General features: G+C 39.8%; 1 protein-coding gene across 2 annotated transcripts in view; it reads right to left on the minus strand.

The window, feature by feature from the left end:
• Positions 1 to 22,662, minus strand: part of ABLIM2 (actin binding LIM protein family member 2) — a 954,368-nt gene that overhangs the window by 208,842 nt on the left and 722,864 nt on the right. The window contains exons 11-13 of one of the 2 annotated variants that reach the window (XM_086964133.1): positions 20,285 to 20,317; positions 16,202 to 16,322; positions 11,975 to 12,073 (exon numbers count right to left, since the gene is read on the minus strand). In XM_086964133.1, the coding sequence (XP_086820259.1) occupies positions 11,975 to 12,073; positions 16,202 to 16,322; positions 20,285 to 20,317 (253 nt within the window). The remainder of the gene's footprint in view (positions 1 to 11,974; positions 12,074 to 16,201; positions 16,323 to 20,284; positions 20,318 to 22,662) is intronic. The other variant, XM_086964134.1, reaches the window with a different exon arrangement.

Raw genomic sequence — 22,662 nt, forward strand, 5'->3', positions numbered from 1 at the left:
GCAATCTGACTGATCCATAGTTCTCTGGCTCTTAAATTGTAGAAATTGTAGTTTGATGTAAGATAATTTGGTGGTGGGATGAGGTAGATTATGGCCAGGCTAAGGAGCTCAACAGTGACATGTCATGCTGGGTCTTCACTCAGACTACACCCCCCAATCCACTTCTGATAAGAAGGATTTTGTTACCAGGGAAGGAAGTCAAATCATCCCTCCAACAAGGGACATTGCTTAAACTATCAGCAGACATGAAGTAAGAGACAGAACTTGTTCTGAGATGTCTCCTAGCATTAAGCACTCCTTGTAGATTACTAGCGTAAGGATTGGGATGAATGGGCCCGAGATATGAGGGGGTGAGAAAAAGCTAAACTAGTTTCTATAGGGGCTGAAAATTGTACCGGCAACAAACCTGCACACTACATAGTGGAATGCAGGCAGTGTGTCTCCATTAACGGAACCTGAGTTGAGGCTGTGAGAGCTAGAAAAGGGCCAGCTTGCACAAACTCCTCATAACAACACATGGCCCGGCCAAAAAGACAGGGTTGGTTTTCCATGGTAATGACTTCATCTATACATAACAGCTTCTGAGTAGTGATTCGGAGCACTGCACACTGACACAAGTGTCCTGCTATTTTGGTAGACTTTCAGTCAGGGGTATTTTAGAATTGTAAGATAAAAACATTGTGTCTCCAGAGCACATGATATGTACCATTGCATAGTCAGAACAGACATAGAGGGAAGTACTATCCCTTAGTGATGATTACATTGGAGTGTGGGGCAGGGGGTGTTACAGGAGTATCTATTAAGTAATGGTCTAGAAGAATGAGTAAGGACAGAAGTTTAAAGATGGCCACATGCAGAATGGTTGGGGCTGCCTGAGTGGTGCTTGTGCCACTAGGGCCCAAAAAAAACATCAGGGAGTCAGGTGGAGATGAGCCTAGACCAGTGGGCCAGGTACCAGTTAGAAAGAGAAGGAACAAAAGCCATGGGAAAACGATCTCTGAGATTCAGAAGGAGTGTGATCGTAGTGGGGAGGACACAGGACTTCAGTGAGACCTGTCTGTCTTGAAGGACCTATCTGAACTCACAGTATGATAAACCCAAGCTGGATCAGAAAGAGTAGCCAACTCTGCTCTGCCTTTGACCCAATGCTGAGGCCCAAGAAACGGGAAAGCATAGTGTGTGCTTTGAAAACTATTCGGAGGATATGTCCTCAGTAGTGATCTAAAAACACAAACTGGGAGATACTAGGAGTTTAGTGAAACTCAAGTGATACATAGAATTATTGTTGGAGCTGGCCCACAATATCTCTGGGCATCTTGGAATGACCAAGACCATGAGTGGTTATGAGCCACCTACTTGCCTTAGACAGAAGCTAGCATGGTGATGGAATTCTGCTGGTCCTGCATGACCTGCCAGGCCATTGGCAAATCAGAGGGAAATTACAGTGGTAAAGATGCCTTTTGAGAGAGTGGGAATAGGCACTATTAGGCTTCTAGACCCCAAGACATTCACAGGGGACAGGCTATTTTGGTGTTTGTGAATTAGTCAATTAAAAACCCTGAGATATTATGTCTGGCGATGATGACTGCATTTATAGTAGTGGTCACAGCAATGCTGGGTATCCCTAACAGGTTGTTTCTGATAGGAGAACACATTTTATATTTGTGTACCTGAAGGTTAAGTGGTATTAGTGCAGGGGTACATATATTTTTCTACACCTAATCACCCCCAGGCCAAGAGGCTTGTATGTCAATAGTCCCCTGAAAGGTATAATTATGGGGTTGCTGAGCCCCTCAGGAGGCAGTGGGGCAGCCTGATTTTATGCCTCTTTTAGAGTAGAGGAGTAGAAGTAGTATTCCCAGAAAGGAGTGGGCTTCCACCCATTTATGATAAAGAGTGTTATAGTACCATAAATTAATGGGGGGGAATTCTGATTTTCATAGGGGGTGTACACTATTGATTGTGTACTGAACCATAATTGATGAATTTCAGTAGTTTTTAATTTTTTTATAACATAATTCTTGACGTTAACCGGTACTTGTTCAGTGAATTTCATTTTTTGTTATACACTGAAATTACCTACCACACACACACACAGCGAGAGAGAGAGAGATTAGATTCTTTTTTGCTAGTGATGTTATGAGGCGGTTCTGAAGTTATAAGGGACAACAACCTAGTGATATCTGTTGTTTCATTTGTAGCACAATACTATTAAAAGTAGCAAGAAAGCCCACAAAATGAACTAGACTATGTAAAGTTTCTGAATTACTACATTAACAGCCGAAATACCCATTTATGGTCACATACTAAGGGAAACCCTTGAACAAATACATAAAATAATAGAATATATCTTAATCTACATACGTTTTCTTTGCATGCTCTCTGGCTAACAAAATAAAACTGTGCCCAACAAGCCAAACAAAAAACCATCAACCTTCCGCTCTTCTGTTTATAATCTCAATTTGTAATAAAACACAATGGTTGGCCTTCATTCACTTTTGGCTTCATATGTAGAACAATACTACTAAAAGCAATAAAGGAGCCCACAAAATAACCTAGACTGCATATGTAAAGTTTCTGAATTACTACATAAACAGTTATAGCCACATGATTATGTAAACCAATGAATATTATATAATGAATAAAATAAATAAAAAGAAAGAAGTCACATTAAATCTGTATGCCACACTGTAGTTATAGTTAGGATTCTCAGAGATAGGAATTCCTCAGACATTTGGGCCCTAATAACTTTCTACCCGTTCGATGAATCACTACAAATCATTCCAGACCTACAGCATTTTCTACACGTTGTGATGATGAACATTTTTGTGGTGAATCGTTAAGAGGGTGCAAATATACGTGTTTTACCACAAATGCATTTTCCTAAGGCTGAATGTCTTTACATGACATTTGGCAGAATTATACATTATGGTGCACACATGATCCATTTTAGGTACTGCTGGTAAGTAGGTTAAATATTTTTTAAGTTATAAGGCATTTAAACTTAGTGATATCTGTGACCGCAGAACTTTTGGAGGATTTAGCAAAACTATCATGGTACATGGCGATGACAAGTCATTAACTGATAGGATAATGACTGCCTTTACAAAAGTTTAAGAGAGCCATGTTTACTTAAGGTCACATTTCCAGTCTTCTGGCTTAGGCCCTTGTATAGAGGTATTAAGTTTTGTATATTTTTCCCTCCCTCATACCGCTTTAGTAAAATGGCAAGAGGCAGGGAAAATAATCATAGGTTTCTATGTTCTTTAAAAAAAATGTTATGGAGTACTGTGGTACTACCTATTAAGTGCCAAGGTACTTAAAAACATATATCTCAATTTTGTACACTATATTTAAAAAATACACTGTAGTCTGTTGCATTACAATTTTCAATATATTTATTCTTGTACAAAAAAGTGTACGGGATACTGCATAAATATCTAAATAGTACCAGACAAATACCGCACAACTTAAATAAAAATGATGAAAAAGCATTTCCTAAAAAATATGGTACCTAATAGATTCTAGCACAGTACTTCATAAACATATTTCAAAATATGTAAAAAATACAGATATATTTCACTTCCTATTACTACTTTCATAAAGTGGTAATAGGTACTGAACTACGTTAAAATGAAAAACCCTACTATTTAACTATGTCTAAGGTTGTAACACAGAGAACAGCCAAAGCATAGTAATAACAATATGGTTGTCTTTTCATTTTCTAAAAGCAGGCATTACCCAATTATATCCTGCCATGCAACAATGTATACCGCAAAGTTTCTTCGAAATGACCGCCCAAAATGTAACTAAGGTCTAGCTGTGATTTTGTATTGCAGTACACTTGCATCACGCATGGTTTTGCTTGGGCAAGGCAATACTGAAGTCAGATTGACAAAGCAACACAAGGCCACCTTGTGTTGTCCTGCGTTGATTCGTAAATCTGGAAAAATGCATGACAGTGCTATTCGCTGTTTTGCGTTACTCTTCACACCATAGTCTACACAGCTGCTGAATTTCACATCCATCTATTTGCAACTCCATTGTATGCCACTACCCTATACACCATTCCACTCTACGGTATTCCAATATAAGCCACTCCAGTGTACACCCCACCACTCCACTCCACTCTATACCACTTGACTCAATGCCACTCCACTATATGCTATCACACTGCGCGCAACTCCACTGTACGCCACTACTCTAGATGCTATTATATTATACGCACCTCCACTCTACACCACTAGAGACAATGCCACTCCACTGGACGCTACTTCACTATATGCTATTTCACTCTATGCCATTCCATTCTACGCCACTCTACACTATTCCACTGTATGCCACTCCACTCTACAACACTCCACTGTATACTATTGCACTGTATGCCACTCCACTGTATGCTTCTCCACTCTATGCTACTACAGTGTATGGTACTTCATTCTATGCTTCTGCATCATCTGCTATTCGATTGGATGCAACTCAACTGTACTCTGCTCCACTGTATTCTATTACACTCTAACCCACTCCACTGTACACCACTGCACTGTATACCACTCCACTGTGCACTACTCCACTATATGCAATTCCAACTCTACGTTACATCACTGTAGGCCACTCCACTTTACACTATGCCACTGTATGCCAGTCCAATCTAGAACACTCCACTGTACACTATATCACTGTATGCCACTACACTGTATGATATTCCCGTCTTTGCCACTCCAGTGTATGCCACACCACTCTATGCCACTCCGATCTAGGCTACTGCATTGGACGCCACTGAACTGTATTCTATTACACTCTACTCCACTCCAGTGTAGGCCACTCTAGTCTACACCACTCCACTGTATGCCACTGCACGGTACGCTACTCCATTATGTGCTATTCCACTCTAAGCCACTCCACTTTACACCACTCCACTCTACACTATGCACTGTATGAAGCTCCAATAAATGCTACTCCACTCTATGCCACTCCACTCTACACCACTCATTTCGACCATAGCCCATTGGATGACACTCCACTCTGTGCCACTCCACTGTATTCTATTCCACTCTACCCAAATCCACTGTATGCTACTCCAGCCTATGCCACTCCACTATACGCCACTCTATACTAGTCCACTCTATGCCACTTCACTGTACACCACTCCCCTGTACACAACTTCAATCTTTGCCTCTCTATTGTATGTTATTCCACTCAATCCCGTTCCACTGTGCGCCACTCCATTCTATGCAATTTCATTGGACCTCACTCCATCGTACGCCAATCTCTAAAATGTTTTTTAAACATTTTTCAGGCCACAAGGAGCAGCCATAGAATCAACCACATGGTGACCATGCACTCCCACTGAAGGACACACCGTTCCAGCTCGGAGTGTTCTGATAATAATAGTAAGCTCTCCTGGGATGATGGATTCAATGATCTAGGAGACTTACTGCAATATTTTTTTAATGTCGTTAGTAGGGCTGCTGTGCTCCCTGTAGCTCCCTGCAACATTTTAAAAGAGCTTGGTGGTGCCCCTGCCCCTTTTTGGGCCACCATGAGCATCACAAATCATTTAAAAAATACGCCTTTGCAAGGAATTATGGTGCGCACCCCAGTTAGAGAAGTGAAAGTGAAATGAGCAGCTTCTTCACTCATTTCATACTCCTGTTTTTGTTTTATTTGGGGAGGGGGCGCATGGGACCCTACCCACCCGGATGACCACTTTTAAAGAGGAGAGGGTGTGCAGCAACCCTCCCCCAAGCCTTTTGAAGGACCCGGGGAGCCCATCAGCAACCTAGGAAGGGTCCCTGGGAGCACTATCTCCCTGGGCTGAAGTTTTTCTGGGCCTCCCTGAGGCCCAGAGGGGCCCTGTCAACTCTCTTCAGGGGCTGAGATTTCCTAAGGGCCCCATGGACCCCATCCCCCCAAACCCTGCTGTTTCCTGTCTGCAAGAGTGTGGGCACGACATCTTCAACTCCCTGCTTGCGCTGAGGCTGGCACGGAATGCAGGTGTGCCCCCGTCTGGCAGAAGCGCAGAGAAAAGCTACTCCCGCTGGGTGGGTGCAAACCAATGTAGCTGACTTCTGCTGCACTCGGAATGACTCTTGGGTTCCACCTGTTACCCGAGGCCTGCATTTGCTGTGGCTGCCCCGGTTGGGATCAGCTCTAGGACAGCTAGTTTTAATTTGTTGGGGCCAAGGGAATGGAGTTCCAGAGGCATGTAATGGTTCAAAGAGGGGAGCCGCATACCCCTCTCACCTAAATAATATCATGCCGCCATGGGTGATGGATTCCCTTGGGCCTAGTAAAGGCTTGGGGGGTGGCCAGGGGGGATTTATACTGAAAAAGGAGTCTCCATGGATCCGCAATACCGTAAACAAAATACAGTTTTCTGCCACAAGAGGGGGTTCTTCTCTCCCAGCGTAGGGAGTCAGGTTATCCCTACCCTGCACTCCTATATGTCTTTCCCTACCTTTTTTGGTCACCTTTAAAAAAACAGTCAATCCAAGTGGTTGGATCAAATACGGACTTGGTGCTGGCTTGAGGAATCAAGTTTAATTTTCAGTGTGAGGATTCTGGAGTTTTTTTCCAGATAGAGATCGGGTCTCAAAGCGGCGAGGCAAAGCCAGGCATCAATCCTGTTTCAACACAGCCGAAACCGCATTTGATCCAACTACTTGGAATGAACATTTTTTTAAAGATGACCAACTGACCAGGAGTCATTCTGGTTGACAGAGGACTGTCATCCCCTTCCCCCACCTTTGTCCTGATGAAGACCCACTTTGAGCATAGATTGGGTTGAAACATCGACGATTCGCTGTCGTCCACATTTTCCAAGGCTCTGTGTACAATTGAATAACTAATTTGTAAAAAGCAGCAGAGTCATTGTGATTTTCATTATCTTCTGGCCTTCTTTTCCTTGTGCATATTTGTAATCACCTTGTATATAATATATGCACTATGATATATCTCTAAGCACTGATGTCACTTTAGCACACGTCACCGTAATTAATTCATCCTGTGCTGACAGCCTTATTTACAAATTTGTGAGTATATATACATGCTTTAATTTATATAAAATAACTCAATACTCACTAATCTGTGTTGCCTTTGCCTTTTTGGTGGTGTTCCATATGTTAAAACAACTTGTATATCATTATTTGAAGTTTGAAGAAAATAACAAGTATTTGTTTTCATAAGAAATATTTTGTACACCCGACAGAACCATTGTTTTTGTTTATATATTTATACCCATGTTCGTGTTAGCTTTTCGTAGTGCCAGCTAACACGAACAGAAGGAAACCAAGCCCACGAGGCAGATTGGGCTGGTTCAATCAGAAGTGCAGGGAGGCGAAGTCACTTCTCATTGAAGCAGTAAAGTCCAAATTACCATCTAGGACTAGGGTGGCCAGGAGGCACTACGCACTCTGCCAAAAAAACGCCAAAATGGAGTGGGAGGATAACTTCTGGCAGGACCTTCTGACCGCCAGTCGAGGGAAAGACGCAAAACGTTTTTGGGATCTGGTGGGTATCAGGAACCGTCCTGACGATACTTTGAGGCCCTGTACCATCAACGCCCAAACTTGGTTCTCCCACTTCCAAAAACTCTACTCTGCCGTTGAAGGCTCTCTAAATGACCCCTTTGACCCCCCGCCCTCTAGCCTGGCCCAAGACCTGGAATCCTTTTCTGTTTTGGATGTTACAAAACAAATCAAAACCCTGGTACCACTTAAAGCAGCTGGCCCGGATGGCCTCCCAGGCGATATTCTCCGAGCATACCCGGAAGACTGGGGGGTAATAATTTCTGCACTCCTCAACGCAATTGTTGCGGGAGGCCCGGTGCCAGATTCCTGGAGTGGTGCTGAGGTGGTCCCTATATACAAGAAGGGCAGTAGGGACCTACCTGGGAACTATAGGCCTATAAGCCTAATAGATTCGACCCAGAAATTGGCGGGGAAAGTGATTTTGGGGAGGATCTCGCAATGGGTGGATGAAAACCACATCCTGTCTGACATGCAAGCCGGGTTCCGTTCAGGCATCGGAACCATCGAACAGGTTTTTAGGCTCCTGTTACTACACTGGAAGGTGGTGGAGCTAGGCAAAGGCAGTCTCTATTTGGCCTTTATTGACCTAAAGACTGCCTTTGACCTGGTTCCCAGGGAGGAACTCTGGAGGGTGCTACACGGTCTAGGGATGCCCCCGTATTTACTAAACCTCCTTATTAAACTGCACAAAAACACCTATGCCCAGGTTAGATGGGGGTTGAACGGGGAAAAGACCGATAAGATCAGGGTCGAGAGGGGAGTAAGGCAGGGCTGTGTTCTGGCCCCCACCTTATTCTCCCTCTATATCAATGGGGTGGTAGACCATCTACTCGGCGAACCAGCAGACGCTCCCACTCTGGGAGGCGTAAAAATTCCAACCTTGCTGTTCGCCGATGACACCCTCCTCATCTCTAAAACCCCCCAAGGTCTCCAGACATTACTAAATCGCTTCCAGGACTTTTGCACCTCCAGGGGCCTTGTCATCAATGTGGAAAAGACCAAGTACTTAGTTTTGCACCCGCCCCGCAAACTTGGCCGCCCCCCCATTTTGAATTCTATACCCCTAGAAAGAGTGGCAGAATTCGACTACTTGGGAATTCGACTCAACGACGCGATGAACTGGACCGCCCATATCAATAAAATGGCATTGACCCACAAAAGGGTGGGGGGTGCACTCCTCAAAGAGTTTAACAACTCAACAAAACACTGTGTTGCCCCCCTACTTGACATTTATAAAGCTCGTGCGGTCCCTGCGTCACTATATGGAGCTGAATTGTGGGGACTGGGCAAAGTGGACCTATTGAGCAAGGCGGAAAACAAATTCATTAAAGATCTCCTTTCCATTCCATCGAGTAGTCCGACTATCCCAGTGCTCATGGATGCTGGCTGTAAAGCAATAGGGGACCAGGCTCGCCTTCGACCCCTCTTGCTCTGGGCCCGTCTGTGGAGGGTACCGGAGCTAAAACCCTACGCTGACGGCCTTGCTGAGGTGATGCACTCCGACGGTTGGCACAGTATCAAATGGCTGAAGAACATCAAACACCTTCTAGGGGACCTAGGCCTGGACTCTTGTTGGCATAGTCACTCCTCTCCCCCGAAGGAGACCCTAAAAAAACTTTTTTGGGAGTGGGTCCGTGTGAAGCGCATCAGTAATCAGCAGCACTGCAAAACCACCGCAGCTTTTCTGCTGATAAAAGATGTCGTTGCCTACGAGCCGTACATGGACCTAATAACAATTGCCATGGACCGGTCCCTGTACATCAAATTCCGGCTGGGGTCGCTACCCTTGGCTGACCTCTGTTCCAGGTGGAATAAATCCCAGCCCTCCTCACGATACTGTGCTCGCTGTCCCGACAAACCAGAGACTGTGCCACATTTTCTTTTCGAATGCCCAGAGTATGGCCGACCAAGATCACGTTGGCTTGGACCTATCTGCAGAGAATTGGGTACTCGCCAGCACTCTGTCGCCCTTCGGATTCTTTTAACTAATACAGCCCCTCCGATTGTTTGTGCCGTTGCCAAGTTTTTAAAATGGGCCTGGTTGATTAGACTTAGAAGACTGTCCATATCAATTTAATCTCCTTTTAACTCATTTATGACGAAATAATGTGTTTTAATGTTTTCTACTTATTGTACAGTCATACTCTTTTCGACATGCTGTTTTAATCTTTTGTATCGCTTTTATGATATATGCATATCGAAATAAAGCAATCAACCAACCAACCAATATATGCACTATGATATATCTCTAAGCACTGATGTCACTTTAGCACACGTCACCGTAATTAATTCATCCTGTGCTGACAGCCTTATTTACAAAATTGTGAGTATATATACATGCTTTAATTTATATAAAATAACTCAATACTCACTAATCTGTGTTGCCTTTGCCTTTTTGGTGGTGTTCCATATGTTAAAACAACTTGTATATCATTATTTGAAGTTTGAAGAAAATAACAAGTATTTGTTTTCATAAGAAATATTTTGTACACCCGACAGAACCATTGTTTTTGTTTATATATTTATACCCAGGTTCTGAGGGACACAGGGTCGCCCCATTGAAGTTTAACTTTTTCAAGTTAAAATTGCATAGATACACAAAATGATAACTATTTTTGTACATCCAGTCCACCTTGGAATACTAGCCCCCACTGTGCACAGCAACTGGCCATGTGCAATGGGGTTAGTCACAGGGACTGTTCTCTGGAAGTCACTCTTTCATCCTCTTCAAGGTGTGTGATATGTGATCATTTCTACAGTTACAAATGAACAAAGGCCACTGTGGCCCCAAGTGCAGAATTGTTTGAACAAAGTAAAAGTGACTTCGTGAGCTTATGATAAAAAACACAAAGTAAAGTTATATGTAGGTGTTGAAACAAGATAAAAACATTTTTTTTAAAAGAAAGAAGGAAATTCAACACTCATAGTTTATAGAGATCACTATATCATGTGCTCCTATCATGCACTGCTAATGACCTTACATATTACATCACTCATTACATGTTCAATGGCATCACTGATAACATCACTGATGACATCTCAAATGTCTAGTTTTTAAACGTAAGGGTAGGGAACCATATCTAACTAAAATGTCAATATAACCTTTGTTTTTCTGTTAATTTGGGGGATTTTTTTTAAAACTAAAGGATAATTTGATTACCACATCTAATTATAATGTCACTTTAATCTTTGTTTTTTTCAGTGAGTTTCTGTTTTTTCTTTATACATTACTGGTAACTATAACCAGTAAGTTTTAGTTGCGTTTGAGCCAGAACCATAACACAGTTTTTACTTGTGTTTGTTCATTGATAGTGTGTGGCACAGACAGGCTTTGGAATGTAGATCCAGACTGCATAAGTTCGAAATGTGGCCTGGAACCAATAGCAAAAAAAAATATTTTCCTTTAAATACTGCCTAGGTGTGAAACAACTCATGGCTGCTAATATAGCAGATTGGACAACTGGACGGTTTGCAGTTCAGTAGGCCATAAAGCCAGTTGAGATATATACATTTTATAGAAAAAACAATTTACATAATATGTCGTTTTCAAAATTGTTATATTTGCAAAAATAATTTAAAAAAGTCAAAGATAATGTTAGGGTTAGGGATTTGTGTAAAGGTGTATGAAAGGGTTAGAGGGAGGATAATGGATGTTTTAATGGTTATGGTATGGTTAGGGTTATGACAAAAGCAAAGCTTGGATCAGGTTTTAAAGGGTTAGGGATAATGCTCAAGTACGAGTTACTTTATTGGTTATTTATAGTAAAAGTCTCAATGTGAAAAAATATTTTTACTACTAAGTTTTTCATTTTGTTCATGAATGTTACATACAGGTCTGCTGGGACACTGTCATCATAATTCTCCAGGATAACTAGGACATTTCAATAGTGTAGCGTACATTTAATACCTGGCCGCAAAAAGCAAAGCACTTCTCAGATTCAGACCTCATCATAGACATAAAAGTCCTTAAGTTAAAATGCTGCAATCCCTATGAATCCACAGGTGATCCATGAGCTTTGGCAAAATGTTTTGGATAGACTAGAACCTATGGATAGCTGAACTGGCTGATATAAGTAACTGCCATGCAGAAGGAAAGCTTTAGACCCATGGTCATACTGACTGCACAACATTTGCATGAAGGAAGGAAGTAACGTCTATCAAACAGCAGTGACCCGACATGCTTACACAACACACATGCCACTAGGTCCTGGTATTATCTTCAACTTACTATTGTGACAACACGGTACAACATCCTTGTGAAAACATTAAAAACGCAGTGAAGCAGGCTTCCTACACTACTGTGCATGACATAAATCAAGCATTCACAAGAGTTATGACACACTTTACTCCATTAGAAGCCATGCCTTCACAAAACATGAACTGGAAACACACGTCCAAAGTTCTACAGGCACCACGGCACAGTCGGCATTGCTAAGCCTTACCTTTGAAGAAAGGGATGTAATGATGTCTTAATGCAGATGTAAGGCTGGGGTGTTGGGGCAGGGAGATGCAGCTACTGGTACCAAGACTCTGAGTACCAGCTGAGAGGCAACAAAGAGCGAGTGAAAAATAAACTCTTTAGTGAACTCACTGAAAGTCATGCAGCAAATCTTGCAATGTCATTAATACCAGAACAAGCCTAAACTAAATAAATAATATTCTCTATTTTTCATTAGATAATTTTTAAAAGCTTCCTTACAATATTTGTTTCTTTACGTCAAGTACTCCCCGCAGGTCAGAGTACAACAATGATGATGATAAAAGTGTCAAATGCAAATGTCTACATCAGTTGTGTCGCACTCCAGTTGCCAAGACCATAAACCGGTCAGGTCACTAGAGATCCACCATGAAAAATAATGACGTTGGTTTACAATCAATCATCATATATGAAAGGAAATTTATCTCATGTATATTCATATTGTATATCCTGAAAGCCACCCTTGTTTTCAGCCATGGCAGGACAGAAATGGATGAAAAGTTGAGAAATATAGAAATAAATAATTATTTACATATAGGAGTCAGTTTATAATGCCATAATGCCAATATACAAGAGATCACATATGTGTCATGTGTCAAATTGTTATATATATTATTCAGAAATTTAGAAGTTTATTCTATTCTAAAAATAGATATTTAAAATTTGCTTAAAGACATTCCCCTTTTACTAAAATTGATTTCAGCCTCATTTAAGATGTTTTTGAATATTCTATAATCCAATCAGTGTGCAGAACCTTATTTATGGTATTCCAGAGCTTTCTGAAAAGGCTTACCATGTAAGATGATATCCAATTCTAATGACTTTAAAGAAATACCTTCCGCATTTTGAAAGCATTGTGAATAAAAGTGCTGATACAAATCTGCTTAAGTCAAAATCTTGAACAAATTGTTAGCATGACCTATTGTTTTTGTCCTGGTTTTTATGATACAAAGTGACAAAGGGAACTAATAAATTGGCACTAGGATGTTTTTTTGCAAGTACTATACATCCATCCATAACTTGAGAGACTGTACACGCAGTAGGGCCACTAGTCCTGCATTAGGCAAGTTGGGGTGCCACATTCACTGTGGATTTGTCTTCCTTGTGTATAAAAAGTAGTTGTACAGAACAACTGTGCTACAAGGAAGCGGAAGACTGCCTAAGAGTGTTCAGTGGTTTATTTCCTTGCACCACATTGGAATTCCTTAGTTCGACATACGATAAACTAAAGGAATCCAAATGATAGGCTTATTTTTTTATTTCAGGTAGGTACAGCCATTTTCATTACTTTCCAGTGTTCTCAGGGGATGCAAATAGTGCCCTCAAATTGTTTCTCAGGCACATCACATTGTATGAGTGGTTTAGAATGAAAATCCTCATAGTGGATGGTTGGCACTTAGCTGAGCTAAAGAATAACTTGCGTACATCGGTACGTTTGCCAAAGCAATAGCATGTCTCCTGGTCTCCTTTCCCACAAATCTTTAAAGCTGTGACTTGGGATGTTGAATCTTGGAAAATATTCAGGGAACAATGTTGCATAAATGGCCTGACTATTAATTGGTTTGATTCAAGTTTCGAAAGGAACACCGTATTGTAAAAGTGCCCATTCTTATTTATACAGCAATCTGGAGTAATTAACTGCATTATAAAGCTTTCTCTGCATGGACACTTCTGGTGCAAGGTATTTTTGAACATCATATATTTCAATCAGTGTAAAAAACAAGAAATAGTTGGGTGCTACTTTCTTCAGTGTTGCTCTGGAGTGGAGCTAAAGTTTTATTTTGTGTACATATCAGTCTAGAAACTAAACATTAGTTAAATAAATGTTATGTCAGAGCAAGATGGGTGATACTATGTGCAAAGCAACAGAAGAACATTAAACCTGTGATATAACTACCATCTATGTGAATATTCAATTAGAGAAAAACTAATACTGTAAAAATATTAGCAGCAGAATTATTGAAAATGCAGTACCACACCTGCAGGTGCTTGGTAGTTGAGAACAGATCAATTGCTAAGAAAATACATGCATTATTTATTTTGTTTTATAATTTTCTATTTGGCTTGAAGCCACAGGTTGACGTCTGTATAATTAGATTACAACTTAATCCTGATGTTCATTTTCTCTGTAATTGATAGAGCAGCATAGATTAACAAATGCAAATGTTTCAGCTATATCACACTGCAGCCCTCATTCTAAGGGCCTCAGGAATCCCTCTTTGGATGCAGCCTACTGTTACTGGATCTGAGGAAATAACTCCACTGCACAGGAATTTCAGGTAATATCAAACAGAATCCATGCGCGGACCTTCGAAATTAGGGAAAATATGCAGCATTATCATGCTATTTCCCATTCTGAGATTTGAGGCTCAAAATTATGCTGTACTACTGAACCCACAAAACTCCACAGTATCTGCATTTACCAGGAGAGAGTTACTTCACCAAAATCACATTACAATTGCAATGAGGACCTAGTAACCTAATAAATACTACTTACTTTTTTCTTAAGTTTAACTAACAGAACAAGAAATTCAGAACTTCTGAATGAGAACATAATTTGTGGTTTATTGTAAGAGGAACATGACAAAACGTTCTGAAAAGTTCAGGAATATAGAATTAGTGCAGAAGCTAAACATTAATGCTGTTAGTCAATAACATGATCATTTTCATGTCTCAAGGTTTTTGTTCCCAAATTGGAATTATGTTTGTGACATCTATATCTTGAATAAACCTATGTGCGGACAATTCTCTACATTGCCATTTTCTTGGATTCCAGGTATCAATATCCAAAAGTTATTACTTTCTCATTTTCAGAGCATTTTAGATTCATGGATAGCTTGTTTGCTTGCAATCTCAGGTGGAGAAGCTCCGTGTATTCTTATTGTTATCTTTTCTCAGCTTGCAAGTAAGAGCATTAAAATATTTCATTTTTGTCTTCCTACTTTGAGTAGGGTCAGGCACAGGTCACAAGAAGCTGTGCTAGCTACCCCCAAACTATCCCAAGGGTGTCTTTTATATGTCTGGTTCCAGGCTATTTCTAAGACTGTGAATAAAGGGTTACATTTTGGTTGTCATGCTGATTACTACAGTAAAGCAGATTCTGGAAACCGGTCTCCTTTGTGAGTGTCCATGAATTGTATACCTTTCCCCAGTGCCAGTATTAAATAGATAGCCACTTCGGTGAGAAAACATTAGCTTGAATCAATCTAAAAAGGAAAGTAGTCAGCAATGGGAGCTGATTTCGGAAAAGTTCCTTATACAAATGGACCCAAAGCAACTCTGTTAAGTTTTGGGTGTTTGGGCCCCTAGCAGTAATTAAGGAGAAGTGGGGGAGGGCAATACAATTATCATCATCATTTGAAAAAAAAACATAACTGTTTCCAATTTATAGTCTATGCATATTTATATGGTTTCTCAATTACGTTTTTCCGCAGGTGGTGCAGCAGCATACTGCATATAGGCCAGAATTGATCTCTTCAAGTGAAAACTCAGTAAACCCTCTTTCCCATTGGAATGGAACTATTTGTCTGAATTCATGAACAATAGCCCAGGATCAGGCTTCTGAATGTATGTGTGAATTTTGTGGTATCTTTACAGCACTGCACTGAACACTCGTCAATAGCTATGGGAGTGTTTACACAGAGGGAGGGTAAAATAGGTTACTACAATGTCTCAAAGATTATTTGGGGCTCTGTAGTATATTCGTTTCTGTTTTTTCCATCTGCATCCATACCATACAGAGTTTACCCTTCTCTCTTTTGGGTGCAACATGCTAGCAGTGCTTCAAGTGATCTAGGTCTCGCTAGAGTACGCCAACAACTTCTTTCTTGAGTTTCCTCTGAACCATGAGATTTCCCTTAACATTGTCTTAAGCCTGAATGACCAATGAATAATTGAGTCACCCAGCGAATATAATTATACAACCCACATTTGCAAATTAGGTGTCCATAAGTGGAGACGTTGTGTACCTGTACCATGGAGTGTTCTAGTCACCCTCAACAAATATCATGACATCTTTGCGTTATATATAAACAGGTATGTTCATCAAAGTCTGAAGACCAGAGGAAAGTCTACCAATATAATCCAATCCAAATCCATATTATTTGGCAATAGTTTAGAACAGTGACACAAATCACAACATTGTTTCATAAGAAGTTTGCAGGCACTGGTGCTGTGACTTCAGGGAATTTACCTGCTCTGCTGTAGCTCTGAGGGGAGCGGGATGTTGGTGTGTATCGCCCATAGCCCACAGAGCCTGTAGAACTTGGACTTGATGCCCGGTATTGCTTCAAAGACCTGTCGTCCTGATCACCCTGAAAATACAGAAACCCCAGTTATCAGGGAACACTGATTTTTTTTAAACAAGAGAGAGAGGTCCAAAGACAAATCAACAGCAGTGAACAACAATATGACAGTGGTAGCTTTGATGTCACAGATCTACAGGCTGTGAAATGGATGGAAAATACCCCAAAACAAGATCATGCTTAAAGTAGCTGCACTGCATGAAGTGATCTGTTTAACCACTTTAAGTGTAAACAGATGCAAAGTAGTTATTTTCTGACTGCATAGGATTATTTGCCATATGTACCTTGTGGGACTATATAATGAATAGAACCTTGGGTTCCATTAAATCTTGCGTACGTATGCAGTCTAACATGCTAAGACACCCTGTTAGCAAATTCTAGGTCTAGTTCATTAAAATGTACGCACAGAAAACCCTTAGATGGCACTTGAGATTTTTTGTACTTATTCTTCACATGGAAAAATGGATCTGTTTCCATCCAACATTTCTGTAAGAGGTCAGAGACCAAATTAGGAGTGGAAGGGCAAGTAATATAGAAAGCATCTGTCTTAGATTGGCCTAAACAGAAATCATATTAGGCCTACCAGTCATTGACTATGAAAAGAATGTCTGAAAGGTGGATTTTGCCCCACAAAAGTACAATCTTCAAGAGACAATTAGTGGGGAGTGAAGGATAGGGAATGTAGGCAATTTGAGAGGTGGACTTTGTTTAGCTACATTTTCAAAAAAGCCTCTTGGAGTCTCAAAAGATTTAGTGAAGCTTTTGGTAGGAATTGTGCATTCCACTTTCAACTAGGCAGCCCTTAGTGACATAATATGGAAGGAAACTACAGATGAAATTCCTGAGGTTGAAATAATGGCCACGAGGTTTTGCTCGAAATTCTAAAGCACATGTAAGTTTACCCTTTTCTACCTCGTCCTACAGTCCCAACTATTGCCCCCCACTACCTCACCAATCTGAACTGTGGCCAAAGGTCATGCTGTCAAACCATGTCAGAGAATGTAATTGTACTCTATATATGCTTTCTGCGCTATCTGTCCATTAGCCTTGTTCCTCTCCATTAGACCACAACAACAGAGCAAGGAGACGCCGTTGCTATGCTGAGCATTAGTTCTTGATGTGAGCTACTACCACCCATTATCAATTTCCTTCTCCCCACACTATTACACCACAATATTAACAATGACATAAGTAAGATATACTACATTTCCTAGGTTGAAGTCAATATGCATTACAGTAGCTCAGCTGATTCTTCGCATCTTTAAATTAATTAATCATTATCACCCTATACATTAAGCAATGTTTGAATGTTTAAATGCTAAAATATTTTTTAGATTGAGGTATCACAAATAAAGTACGTTAAATTTGAACTGCACACTTTAAGTAACCTCCTATTTACGAATAATAAAAAAATTGATTGAAATATTAGGATTGAGCATGTAATATTAATGCTCAAAAATACAAGGCCTGACATACAATGCTCATGGTCTATGTTCAGCAAATGTGAATTTGAGACCAACCTGCCCAGAGTTTTGTGAATAATGCTCAGTGTTAGAATATCAGCACATATTGAAATGGAGAAATTACATCCTTGCTTGTGGTTTAAAGCAAAAGTCCAATTAATCACATTTTATTTTTGCTAGAATATGTTTTGTGCAGAGATTTGCAAGTTCATTTAAAGTACTATATCACTGCATTTTTTTTAATACGGAAACACAAACAATTACATCTGGATAATTTTTCAAATGGATAGAAATAAAATAGCCCTTTATAGTATGGATCAGAGTTTAGGGAATATCCAAATCGCAATTTATGTCTGTGGCTAAACTATGTTCAATTTTTGTATTGATAGTCTTTTAACAGAACACCAAAGAAGTGTGTACACAATCAATAGTTTCAGGACCATGATCCGCTTTTAAAACTATCTGTGTGTAATGAATTTAGTTTCTGATATGATCAAATGTCAAAAAATGCAAAATGTAATGGAATGCTTTGTTATTTAATAACATCATAGATTTGAAAGATTTAGAAGTAGCAGCGGATAATATGCAGAAAGATAGATTTATCATAGGTTAATGATATCAAGCATGGCTCCTGGAGAATAAGGAACACATTTTAAATCAATACACGATTAAAGTGTTATAGGATATAAGAATTAGTGCTTCAGTGAATTAATATGAATGCTGCTAAAATCTACATGCAACATGAAAGTCATGGGGCTCAGATATCTACAGGGCTGACACAGATATTCATCTTTGTGAGACAAATGAATTGAGTATCATTGCAAAGGCTATAGTAAGCTGCAGGTTTTAGAGCAATTTAGTTTCATGTATATATTATATACATGACTATTTCGCTGCATCTGTCACTTGAGAGAAAAAAAAGTGTTTTTATGTTGAAATCAAAATTAAAAATAAATTCAACACACGTAGGTAAAATCATACTATAGATAAATAAAGTCTTGCATTTTGTGATTTTATTAGATTTACTTAAACAGTGAAACACACTGTAGACCACTGTCTTGGAAATGTGTATCTTTCTAATTTGTCCTGCTGTAAGACAACATCTAATACAAGAACAGTGACTAAGATTGGAAACAAGGCATTATTCAGAATGCACAATTCCAAAAGAAGCACTAACCCTATTAAGCCTCAAAGATGTAAAAAGAAAATGTTAAATAATGTTCACCTGTTACTTTGCCCCATCCTTTACTTTGCACTTTGGTCTTTGCCACTAATATTCTCTTGATTTAAAATTATACTTGAGCAAAATCATCCTCTCACATATTCTTATCACGGTCAATGCACTGAAGGCCTCACATAATTTCTGTTTTGGCCAATCTGAGACAAAGCCTTCCTGTATCATCTACCCTTCCATTTGCAATTTGGTCTTTGACCTCTGCCAGAAATTTTGATTCCACTTTATGCACCTCCATTGTCAGTGGGGATCATGATCTAAAAATCATCTTTCAATTGTATCCTCCCTTTCTCTCATCATACAATTTCTTTTCAAGTTACTTTCTCTCTATATTTTTTGCCTTTTCAACACTATCCCCACCCTACTCATTTCAAGAATCAAACATGTTTTGCAAATGTTCCAGTATTGATTTTGACTACTGTATTTCATTGTGCACGTTTCGATTCCATGCTGTTATCACTTAAACAAGTACAACAGGTATTTGTCTGCACTTTAATCTTTTCCCTACAGTTACTTCACCCTATAGTGTGGATATAAATCTTACTGGTTTGCTCTGACTTCAACAGTTATCTTGATTATAACTGTGCTTTCTCACAGCTAACTTTATTTTAAGTTGTGTAACAGAGTTAATTGGACATTCTTGGTGGCTATAATTCACTGACGTAACACTGATGGTTCAAAAAAACAAATTTGAGTAGACCCTTTTCATGCAGCAGGTCTGATAAACAATTGTAAACAATGCTATGGCCCAAGGAGCATGACAATCTGGGATTGAAACATTTTACAGGATGTCAGTCCTCTTTTAGCATCTGTAGTTAAATTTATTCATAGACTAGCTACAACATTTCACCGTGCAATCATTTAGATTATTTCACCCACCTCTATGTCTTGCCTCAAAGTTTTTCTAAATGAAAATATGCCATGATCCCAATTTCTGATTCATTGCTTGCATTCTTCTTTCTCTAATAGCTCCTAAACTGTGGTATCTTTTTCTTCTTGAATCAAACGTGTCCTTTCACTAGGAGAGTGAAGGTTTATCTTCTTTTTCAGGTCACCAAAGGCCCCCATTAAATTCTGTTGATATATCTCTTATTCTGCTGACATACTAATGATTGATAAATTACTATCGTATAGGAAACATGGGTAACCCCATGTTTCTGAATTGTATTCTTCATATGCGCCACTTTGCATGTCTGCAGTGTATACATAACATATGAGGTCAATCATTGGCTCAAAATCAAGAAATCAAAAGAAGCAAAGGCATTTGGCATTACCTCGGTAGGCGTTGGAGAGATGAACTGAGGTGACTGCAAAGCACAATCAACAAAATAGCAAATTAGTGGCAAGTTCATGCATGATGTTATTTGCGGAAAAACACATGGTCAACTTAATTCATCAATGTAAACGCGGAGCTGTTGTTTTTGTTACAAAGTCTCTACCCATAACATCACCCATAAAATAATTAAGGTTTGTTGCATTCTAAGTGTTTTCATAATGGCATAATGGAATTAAAATGAAAATATAAAAAGCCAAATACAAGATGTTTAAAAGAGTTCAGCCATATTAAATGAGTGATATATTGGCACTGAAATATTCTCCTTAATCTACTGCGTGAAATGGACTTTCCATTTTAGTGAAGAAATTAGAGATTTAGGATATGATTTAGGATAAGAATACACTAATTGAGCTTTTGCTCCCATGACTGCAGCCTTAAGAAAATGATTGCAAATTTGGTGTGCCTTACTAGAAATCTGTGGGTAGGTTGGCTTACCCAGTCTCCTGTGGTTTCCTTCTGTGTTGCTCACAGAATTCTACAGTGTGCCCTCTGAATATCGAAGAATATAAATATCGAGGACACAATATTGCATTCAAAATATTGACAGGTAAGTGCAGATTTTCCATATCTATCTCCACATATATGTACCTTGGCAATACATGTATATTCAAGGTACGCAGTTGGGGCATTAGGAATAGTATATTTCCACTACATGCACTTACCTTTTGATATTCTGTCCCTCGATATTCTGTCTATGATATTCTTGTATCTCGATATTCTTAGGCGCGATATTCAGCAATGCAACCAATTCTAGGTGGTATATGGTGTGACTGTGTATATTTATGGAAGACTGGGAGGTTGGCAGTAATGAAATCGTTTTGGAATCTTTTGTTAGATTTGTGAGAATTTGGATTAATTCTAACATTTCAAAGTTGATTTGAGTGTAATTTTATTCATTTGGCAGATTGAGCATAGATCGGCATTTTGAAAAGGCCTAGGAGACAAAATATGGCCATAAGTGGAATATGTGGAAAACAGTGGTATTACAGGAAAGTCAAGTTAAAATAGGCGCATTAACCAGTAGCAAACAGTACAATGGTCTAAAGCAACATAATGTGCCTCCTCCTGAAATAAATTGACAAATGCACTCAAAATTCCATTGGCAGCCTCAGACATAACATTGGTAAAGTGGAAGCCACATGATGGGTTATGACCCTCTATATAACAGAGGGTGCAGAGCATTCTCTTGTATAAGTGTACAACCAGTAGTTGAAGTGCATAAACAAGTAAATGAATTGTGATCCTGCGTGCAATCCCTTACAAATCATGCAATTTATTATTTGTTACCATAATACTTCAAGTAATTCAATTAATTAAAACCCTAAACTGGCTTACAGTAAACCTTTAGATTTGATGATCAACTTATTGCGCATATTTGAATTTCTTTTGGGAATCAGGCACTCTGTTGAGAAGGGTTGTTTTCTTCTTTTGCTGACTGTCCATCCTCTCATCTCCACAGTACACAAGACTCACTTCACTCACCCTTTCAGTCTCGGGCGACTCAAGGTTAGCATTAGCCATTCAGAATTGTTTGTATGGGAACAGCTTAGGCAAAATTAAAAAAACAGTGGGAATGTCATTCCCACTAGTTATCATCCACTTCGACCTCTGTGAACTATTGATAAATAAGAAATATATACATATTTATGACATTTGGGTGTGTGGGTAACATAGGTCCAACAAACTGAAACATGTACTTGGATACCTAGAGGCTCACTGGAGTTATGAACCTATTGAATATCACAAATTGGCAACGAAGGACAAACCCCATCGCTACCTGCTGACGTCAGTGTCTTGATTGACTCTTCCCGTGCCCTATGACACGGAGCACAACACAATGGAGGTACCAGTGTGCAGATGTCTAATTTGGTACCTTTTTAGATGGTAAACAAATCCACTGCACAGAACAGGAGGTGGGAGGCAAGGGAGGAATCTGTGGTTGGATAGAGTATGCACCAGAAAGACGTTACTGAAGGTAATTCATTCTACTAATGGATACTTCTAACCACAGTTTCCTCATCTTTAAAATAGATGGCAAAGCAGTACCTTTCATAGGCGGGGGGTCTGTGGCCTGCAGGACAGAACGGGCTCAATGCCCTTTCAGTTGGACCTGGCAGTCACTGACCTTCACATTACGGCTTGACGGATGTTCAAACATGCACTCCATGTGCCAAAGCAGTGGTAGATACCTGAGCCCTGGTGGAAAGAACCCTCAGTACTTCTGGAGGTTGCTTCTTGGCCAATGTGTATCATGTCTATCCACCTTGAGAATGTTATTTTCTGCAATGCAGCGAACCTCAGAAAAAGCTACCGTAT

This window comes from Lissotriton vulgaris, chromosome 3_2 (genome assembly GCF_964263255.1).
Source record: "Lissotriton vulgaris chromosome 3_2, aLisVul1.2, whole genome shotgun sequence".
In the NCBI taxonomy this organism is placed as follows: Eukaryota; Metazoa; Chordata; class Amphibia; order Caudata; family Salamandridae; genus Lissotriton; species Lissotriton vulgaris.